Here is a 9,595-nt window from a genome sequence, read left to right as displayed (position 1 = left end):
TATGATTTTTCAAAGTTCGCCACTCATAGCAATTTTGGGCAATTTTCCTTGTTATTTCGCAAATATTGTTCTGTAACTTTTTTCTACGCAACTTTAGGCATATGCAATGGTACATGTAAGAGGAATAGAAATCAATTATGTTTAAAGTGTTCTACTGTATAATGTTGTACGACTTCTTTTAAAGAGGTTATCTTTTTCAAGATTTTATACTTTTAACGAGTTTTTATATTTTTTACGATTATTTTTTAAATTTCCCATTATACATTTTTTTCTACGTTTAGGTATATATTATATAATAATAAAGAAAGCTTATTATGTTTACTTTAAAATGGTGTATTATAAAAAATTCTAGGATTCTTTTTGAATAAGATATGCTTTTTCAAAATGTAATAAGTACTTGCAACGATTTTTGATTTTAGGATTATTTTTTAAATTTCTCATTATAACTTTTTTATGTGATTGTGTGTTATGATTGAATCTTATTTTTTTATAGGTAATACTTTGGATCCACTTGACTCGGCCGGGCAAACTTCAAAATATGGATTAATTCCAATATTTACTGTCAAAGCTCCTGCACCACAAAGGGTGCCTGTGCATGTGTACTAATTGTGGGAACTCTAAGATAACTGAGGTGCCAGAGGAAGATATTGAAGCTAATGCTAACGAAGATATGGATTTTTATTTTGAAATTTTTTTAAATGTCAACGTTTAAATAATTTTAACTAAAGTAATGTTTTCTAAGACTAATGTTTATGTAATTTTTGTAAAAGAAATAATTTTAAATAATACAGGTAAAAAAATATCAAAGAATCACTCGGTCCATTATTTAAATATAGATGATACACCATTTTAAAGAACAGAAAGTAAGCCCACTTTATTGAGCAATATATAGTATATTCATGTACAAAAAAAAGTTATAATGAGAAATTTCAAAAATATTCGTAAAAAATGTAAAAAATAATATTTTGTTTATATTAGGTATTATATTATAATATATAATATATTATATAATAATATTATTTTATTTTTATATTATATTATAAAAAATCGTTAAAAGTATAAAATCTTGAAAAACCATAATCTCTCTAAAAAAAAGTCGCACAACGTTATACAGTAGACCATTTAAAGGTAATTGATTTCTATTTCTATTACGTGTACCATTGCATATACCTAAAGTTGCGTAGAAAAAAGTTACAGAACAATATTTGCGAAATAACAAGGAAAATTGCCCAAAATTGCTGTGAGTGGCAAACTTTAAAAAATCATATTTCGAAAACTATAAATCCTAATTACCTCTACTAAACAACATTTTAAAGAAGAAATATGTAGGTTTTTTTTCTGTAAAGTAATGTCTATACCTATATCCTCGTGGACAAAAGTTATGGGACAAAAAACAAAATTTCTTTCTTTTGGGTTTCTTTGTGCTTTTTCTTTTGAATATATTTTTGTAAAAAAAAGCATGATTGACTTTAAAAAGTGATATTTGGGTAGAAAATTTAACCAGGAACAATTTTTATGTAGGTATGTTTGTACCAAAAGTGCATAGAACTCACCCTAATGTAACCTGTGCCCAGGGACTAATTCACCCATTTATCAAAAACGCACCCCTTTAAATGGTAGCACTCCGCGGTTTTTTCATATATAGATGTCCATTGACCATATGAAATAATAAAACCCCGTTAACGTTGTAGTTCCTTTTAGCTATCTTATTTTGAATATAATCAATAGCCTAATTGTATGTTAACCTAGATTCTTTCTACCAGAGAGAATTCATTACAAATAAGACAGTTGTGCTTTTTAATATTATATTATCTTAGTTTTGATTTATATAAAATAAATATCATGAGTTTGTACATTTTGTTCGCTTATATCAAATTGTCAAATATTTAATCCTACAAATTGTGAAATCTTATTTAGTATATTATTTTCTATATATGTAATGTCAACTATTTTTTACCCTTGCTTAACAACTCCTTAACTTTCTCATAAGATTTTTCAATAACAGCCACCTGGAAAATATGTACATAAACATAAAAACATTTTGAGATTTGATGGTTTTCTACGACAACATATTATAGGGTGACAATTTGAAAAGTTGCCACCCCTATAATTTGGTCCCTATAGAAAATCTAATAATATGCAGAAACACGTCAAATTTATTTGTGAGGGGGACATTTTATAGACCACTTTTCAACTAAATTACATAAACCCTCTAACGGGGGCGGACACAACCCACAAAATCTTTAATGAAAAGGGGGGTTGAGTGATACCTCATTTTAAAGATCGTTCGATTACCTTTTCAAAAATACCACATACGTTATATTTATTTTCAGTACTTTTGGAAAAATCAAGTGAAATCATACAGATATTAAGTATCGAGTTCAGAACTCCAAAATTTTTTTTGGAGTATTGAACTCCAAATTGAATTTTTTTTGGGTATTGGAGTACTTAGAGTATTTTTTTGGAGTATTTTTGAAAAAATCAAGTAAAACCGTAAAGGAATTAAGTATCGAGTTCAGAACTCCAAAATTTTTGTAGAGTATTGAGTCCAAGATTTTTCCAAAAGTACTGAAAAGAAATATAAGGTATGTGGTGTTTTTGAAAAGGTAATTGAATTACCTCTAAAATGAGGTATCACTCAACCCCCCTTTCCATTTAAGATTTTGGGGGTAATGTCCGCCTCCGCTAGAGGGTTGAAATAATTTAGTTGAAAACTGGTCTATAAAATGTCCCCCTTACAAATAAATTTGACGTGTTTTTGTATGTTTTAGATTTTTTCTAGGGACCAAATTATAGTGGGTGGCAACTTTTCAAATTGACACACTGTATAATTATTGGACAATATATGTATGTATTAATCATATTAAGGAGGGTATTGGTACCCATTTGCGACAATGGTATACGGAAAATAAGGCTCAACTACTAACAATTTTACAAAGCAAATATACTTATACGCTATAAATCCTATATAGCAAATTATGCGAAAATACAAAGATTGCGCTGGGCAGGTCACCTCATAAGAATGGACAATGACAGAACACCTAGTAGAATGCTTAGCGAAACTGTGGTGGGACGTCGGTCAGCAGGTAGACCAAGGAAAAGGTGGATAGATGAAGTAATAACTGATGCTAACGAGATATTGAGGGTGGATAACTGGAGGAGAGCAGCCAGGGACACATCGTCGCTGATTTGCAAAAAGGGGCCAAATAACATTTTTATATTTTTACTAAGTGGAAGTTAGCTCCTTTTTACACAACCAGTTTTAAAAAAATGTTACTTGGCGCCAAAAAATTATGAGACTATCTCAACAATAATAAGTAATACACTTGACCCCTTTTTACAGAATAAGTAGAACCTTCGTACCTATCATTTTTGCACATAACCCCTCTATTGAATAAAATATCACTTGGCATCTTCTTGCAAATCAACGACGACATATACTTGAAGGCGGAAGCTGGGGAAGGCCAGGGCCCGACTTGGGCTGTAGTGCCATAGGAGAGAGAGAAATGTATTAATCTTGATAAAGCTAATGTTCTGTATGTTAATTTAGATAATTTATAAATATTCTTTAAAACATTATGCTTATGAATACATACGAGCCCCTTCTTATATCAGTTGGCCCAATGTAGATTTAAAAGAAAATCCAATTTTATAGAACAAAAACAAAAGTCCAGCATACCTAAACTTTGAAAGTTTTAATTCATCAATAATTTTTGGATTTCCAGAAGTATACAAAATATGTTTTAAATTAATAAGAACGATTAATTAAATAGAATAATAACAAATTAAAAAAAAACGCAAAAATATATAATTTTAACAAAACAAATGTGGAAGTTTATAACAAGTGACATCTTTTTTTATTTTTAATTACATTCAAAATTCTTCGAGGCATAGTTTTTATAAAGTTCTGACAACACTCTGGTGTATGTAAATGGATCCCTTATTTTTTGCAAGTTTTGCTTCAATTCTTTGACAGATCTATGGTTTGTTTTTTAACCAAGAGGAGTGATTCAAATTTACCGCGCTATATTGCTTGTTTGTAATTGGTCCAACCGCAGGCAAGTTTACTCCTCTGTTATAAAATTTTGACACTAATGACATTTATCAAATTTTGACACTAGTGACATTTCATAGGTTAATTAAGTTATATCGGCGATTTTAGTGTTTTCTGTGTTATTCCTTTAATTTTTAGATTGTTAGTCTGCTTTTATATAAAAAGCAGTTTTTTTTTTGGAACTCTTTAGCGACGTATTAATTTAAGTTAATATTTACGGATTACCTTTGAGGGCCGACTAGACCAACCAAAAAAGAAGATGTATTTGGTTATTATTCTAGTGACTTTCTTGGGTGTGAATCAGTCTTTTTAGTTTACTCCTCTTAGTTAAAAAATAAACCATAGTAAGTTGTTTCCTCAATGTTTTTTTTATTTCGCGTAAAAAAGGGACTGTTAGAAACGTATTCCAGAAGTAGAATACCGTGGTCACCAATCCAGTTTAAACTCTTTTTTGAGGTATGGCAACCTACGCCATCTCGTTGGAAGACAAAATCTTTCGCTAATTTAACTTATTGAAACGACTCTGTTCCACAATCGGTAAGAAATTATTTAAAACCTTCAAATAATATTTGCCCGTATTTAAAATTCCATCGATAAAATACAATTTTTCCAAACTATTCGATGCCATGCTGCCCCAGACCATGAAAAACGTAGGAAATTTGACTTTTCTGTTAAAACATTAAGCTGAAAAGCTTTTTTCCTGCGTATAACTTGACTCCTACTGTATCCAACTCAACTCCAACGCAAACTTCAAATCTGGATTCATCACTCCATTGTGTTGTATCCCTTAGTGAATTTGTCCAACCTCAATGCTCTTTTGACCATTTTAACTTATTTTTCTTGTGTTGTAACGTTAAGACTGGATTTTCGTTAGTCTGAGATAAAATTAAAATTTTCACAAAGAATTCGTATTGATTTTTTAACTTTATCAATCACTTTGTAAGTAGAAAATCTTAATTTGTGGATCTCTCAGTGACATGTCGATCTAGAAACGTGTGTTCCAACCAGTTTACTCCAAAAACTACTTAAATCTAGATAAGTTGCCCGTCGGATTTTCACTATAATGCGTCTTAATCCCCTTCTATCTGCTTCGCTTATTTTACTTTTTCCTACATTTATAGGTTTTGTGGTGACAAAACCTAAGGTTTTGTATCTCCTAACCAGTGGCGGCTCGTCAGAGGAGGCAAGGGAGGCTAGCCTCCCCATAAATTTTTTACACACTCTACACTGTTTTGTTTATCATGAATCGCGAAAACAACAAGTACTCTCATTTTTATACAACGTGTAAATTCCATATTATCACTAATTATCCATACGTACGGAGCATTAGCATTAGTTTTATTACATATTATTGTAGGCAGGACCCTGGGTTATCCCGAGATGCATGAACGGAGCAGGGAGCCGAGAAGCCCAGCAGTATCCGTTGCTAATGCTCCGTACAGCGCAGCAGGCGTTTAAGGAGACCCGGTCTCCTAACAGTGGCATCTACGGTGACATCACACGCTGCCCGGAGATATACCAAGGGAGGCAGGGTAGCTTCTTGGCTCCGTTGCGTGGTTGCGTGCGTCTCGGGACAACGAATTTTAGGGTCCTGACTAAAAATAATGAAAAATCTAAAAGTGCGAATTTTGTTAAGAAATTTGGTATGTGGGGTTATAATAATATTTGGAACAACTTGCTCAAATAACTTTTTCCGATATCTCTAACTCAAAGCAAAATATCGGTAATTTATCGTGTTTTTGAATTCGCAGTAGGCCGCGTTTAGAATTAAAAAAATTCAGTTGAGTATCTTAAAAAATTTGAAGCTTCATTATGTATGGACTGCAAAACTTCCAAGTCTGTATTTATTTTGATATGCATATGTATCTATTTACAAATAGATGGAATTGTTAACAAATAAACGACACAAATTTTGGTATTAAACTTTTACAATTAGACTAACTATTTTTAAAATGATATGATATCATGAAATTATGAATTAGGATGATATTATCAAATGTAAATAAAAAATGGTCAAAAAATGGGGCATTAAATTACATTTTTTGGCGCATTTTTTTGCTAGTGCAAATTTGTCTAGATATTTTACAGTCAGGTATAGCCTCCCCTATTGTAAAAATCACGAGTCGCCACTGCTCCTAACTATATTTCTTACACTTTACTCTGACAATTGAAACATATTCGTGATTTTCGAATTGATTTTCGAGAATTAAAAAATCTATTGATGATTGAACAAATGTTCTCATCCATAACTTTACCTTCACTCATTCCCATCGTTGACTTTATCCCGACAAACGGCAATAGGCTTTATAATATCACAAAATCTATTTGACATTAATTGACAATTGTTTTGATATCATTTTCCATAGCCTAACTCTGATTTTAAGATAATTATGAAAAAATCAATGTATGTTGATGTAATTGAATCAAAAGCCACGATTTAGCGATTTCTTATTATTGTTTGAAATAAATAAAAAAAACCATAAGGATACTGTTTTCAATAAATATTAGTAAAAAATGCAAAAATAATTAATATGGGAACTTATAAAAATATGTTGATTATCACTTGTTTATGGTAATCGTCATAAACCGCAAATTCCAAAGGTGGGCCAACTGAAATGGGAAGGGGCTCGTACACCGTGAGTACGGGTGTAAATTAAAGAAATACGCTTACCTCGGCATCATACGTTGCCATTTTAAACAACACATGATCTCTTGTCTTTTTATTAGTTTTTTCAACTGTTATACAACTGTTAATCAATCGCTGTGACCACTTCCTCCATTTTTCAGCTTCTTGCTGAAAAGAAATAAATATGCATTAAAAAATCCACAAGGAAAATAAATTCCTGTAGCTGGCTGTGTACCATAAATCACAAAGAATAGTTAGATTCCTTTGTAAAATGATGATTATGGAATTAGTATTCCGAAAAAATTCTGTTCTGTGATGTAACCCCTTTCGAGGATTTTTTATAAATATATCTTTTACAAAGGAATTTAACTAAATATGAATTAATCTCCTGTAACATTTATCAGATATTTATGATCAAATATCTACCGCAGTTTACTCTGAAATAAGTGAAACTCGGATTGGTTTGGAAAATGTACAAGTAGTTAGTTGGAAAATGTATAGGTAGTTAGTTATTACTTTTACAGTTATCTTTTACCTTTACGTTGGTACATAAATAATAGACGTGTGTTGTAACTATTTTGTACAACTACTATAAAAATACTATAGGTATACGGCATGTTTTTAGCTTTAAATATTATACCCGCTTTACACCAACAATAAATTGATAAAGAAATTGACCAACTTCTTCAAGGTCAAATTTGACGTGTACAAAACAAAATTTTACATCCAATTTTGCCGCGAATAAAAAGAAAATGAAAGAATTTGACGAAATAGAACATGTTCTATTATAAGACATGTTTTATTTCGTCAAATTTCTTCATTTTCACGGTAAAATTACAGAACACTTTAGATCAGCGGTGCTCAGACTTACACTGCATGGGATCTACCACATAAACTGCAAGCATCCAGCGATCGACTGCTCTTAGTAAGAAAAAATTTTAAAATAAAAAATTTTATTTCACATTTCTATTTGGTAAAAGGTTGTAACTACAGAGATTTGTAATTAAAGATCTTTTTCACCTTAATTTTTTCATGGATGTTAATGCACTTCATGAAATGCATTGCACTTCATATTATCCACAAGTTAGCGCAGTATCCAGCTTTTCCATGAGTATTTTTTCCGTGAATCGCGATCGACTTCAAAAACTTTGGCGATCGACCGGTCGATCGCGATCGACCGTTTGAACACCACTGCTTTAGATGATCTGTGGTAAAATTGGATGTCAAATTGTGCTTTGTACCACAAACCATACATTTTGTAAAAGTCAAAGGGTACCCCCCGTTAAGATAGGCAAAATGCCCTCACTCCCAGAATTCAATTTTATTAATTTTTTTACGTTCTATGCAACTAAAAAATGAGATAACGCGGATTTTTAGCTCGCCACCCCCCCTTACCCCTCCCCCCACAGCCAAAAACGTAGATTTTTAGATTTAATTTTTTTTAGTTGGGTTTCAATTGATTTAAAAATTTCAAAAAATTCACAAGTGTAGTTGAGGCATTTACAAAACATGTCCATTTTTTATGGAGCCATAGGTCGAGTGTACATAACCTCAATTTTTTTTTAACTTTTTTAAAACCTATAACTTTTTTTCGGAGGGGGCTGCAAGTCCAATTTTTTTTGCATTTTGTGTATTTTATCAAAAGTCATCTCTCTGATTTTTTTCAGATTTTTCCGTCAGGTGCGCCATCTTGAAAAATCAAGAAAACTGTTTTTTTAGGGGGTTTTTGGGGATTTTCTCCATTTTATAGACTGCACCATAGATCAACTCAAGGTTTTGTTAATAGATTATGTATAATTTAAAATAACTAAGTATATTAGGATTTTCAAAAATTGGGCGAAACACTTTTAAACTTCCCAAAAACCATGCTTTTTTAAAGTTTTGTAAGGATTTTTGCGGGTCTAATTATATTTTTTGAGATCGATAGAGCCTGAATATTTTTTTTTCATTTTTTTTACGTTATATGTGATTAAAAAATAAGACTAATCACATTTTTAGCCCACCACCCCCTCCCCCTGCCCCACAAAAACGTCAATTTTTCTATTTTTTTTTTTTGTTTAGTTAAGTTGCAATTAATTTAAAAATTTTATGAGGCTTTTACAAAACATATCTATTTTTTATAGACCCGTAGGTCGAGTGTACAATACATATAACCTCAAAATTCCTTTTTTATTTTTTTAAAACGCATTTTTGACTTCCAATCGATATTTTTTGAAACATCTAATGAATTTACATCTCTCTCGCGGACGGCCGGTTCAATACGTGCTAGCGCTCATTTGTAATTGTTAAAAATAATAGTAATAAAATAATGACAAAAATTTCTTCAGGCTCCTGCAGGGGGGGACTTTAAACTTTGAGTTGGTCACTTTATGTCTTTCATAATAATAATTTTTAATCGAGTTATTAAGCCTTGAAAATAGCCATTTTCGCGTTTTTCAAATTTTAAATTGCATGTAACTCGACAACAGTCAATTTTATAGAAAAATCACAAGAGACCTTTTTTGCTCAGGTTGATCCAGATAATCTAAAACAAATTTGTCTCAAGTGAAAAAATTGATTTTTTGAATTTGTTTAAAAAATTGTTTAACAATTTTCCGACCGCGGTACTGCCTGGCACCATGTGGATTTGTTATAAGGACCTGTTTTTGAATAAGTTTGTGCAAAAAAATGAATCGAAATAATTTACCTAATGGGGACAATCATACAGCATGAACTATTTGCATTATGAGCCAAACGAAGATGGTTCTGAAAACATTAAACGATAGATACTGTTGTAGATGCGAGTTGCGCAAACGGCAACATAACCATAGGCTGTTGTTCGCATGTAGCTGCCATAATATAATATTTATCGCATGGAAGATATTTTACAAAAATCATCAAGCCAGCAGAATATCTTACAAAACTCTTTGACAATA

At 31.4% G+C, this 9,595-nt stretch overlaps 1 protein-coding gene across 4 annotated transcripts in view; it reads right to left on the bottom strand.

The window, feature by feature from the left end:
* Positions 1 to 1,788: 1,788 nt before the first annotated feature.
* Positions 1,789 to 9,595, bottom strand: part of LOC114326972 (putative autophagy-related protein 11) — a 105,354-nt gene continuing 97,547 nt past the window's right edge. For 3 of the 4 annotated variants that reach the window (XM_050656989.1, XM_050656995.1, XM_050657007.1), the window contains 2 exons: positions 6,726 to 6,848; positions 1,790 to 2,009 (listed from right to left, as the gene is read on the bottom strand). In XM_050656989.1, coding sequence (XP_050512946.1) covers positions 1,947 to 2,009; positions 6,726 to 6,848 — 186 coding nt within the window. In that variant the 3' untranslated portion in view covers positions 1,790 to 1,946. Of the gene's footprint in view, positions 2,010 to 6,725; positions 6,849 to 9,595 lie in introns of all 4 variants that reach the window. The other variant, XM_050657001.1, reaches the window with a different exon arrangement.

This window comes from Diabrotica virgifera, chromosome 1 (genome assembly GCF_917563875.1).
Source record: "Diabrotica virgifera virgifera chromosome 1, PGI_DIABVI_V3a".
NCBI lineage: Eukaryota > Metazoa > Arthropoda > Insecta > Coleoptera > Chrysomelidae > Diabrotica > Diabrotica virgifera.
The sequence above is the reverse complement of the archived record's forward strand: the minus strand, read 5'-3'. Positions and strand labels throughout refer to the sequence as shown.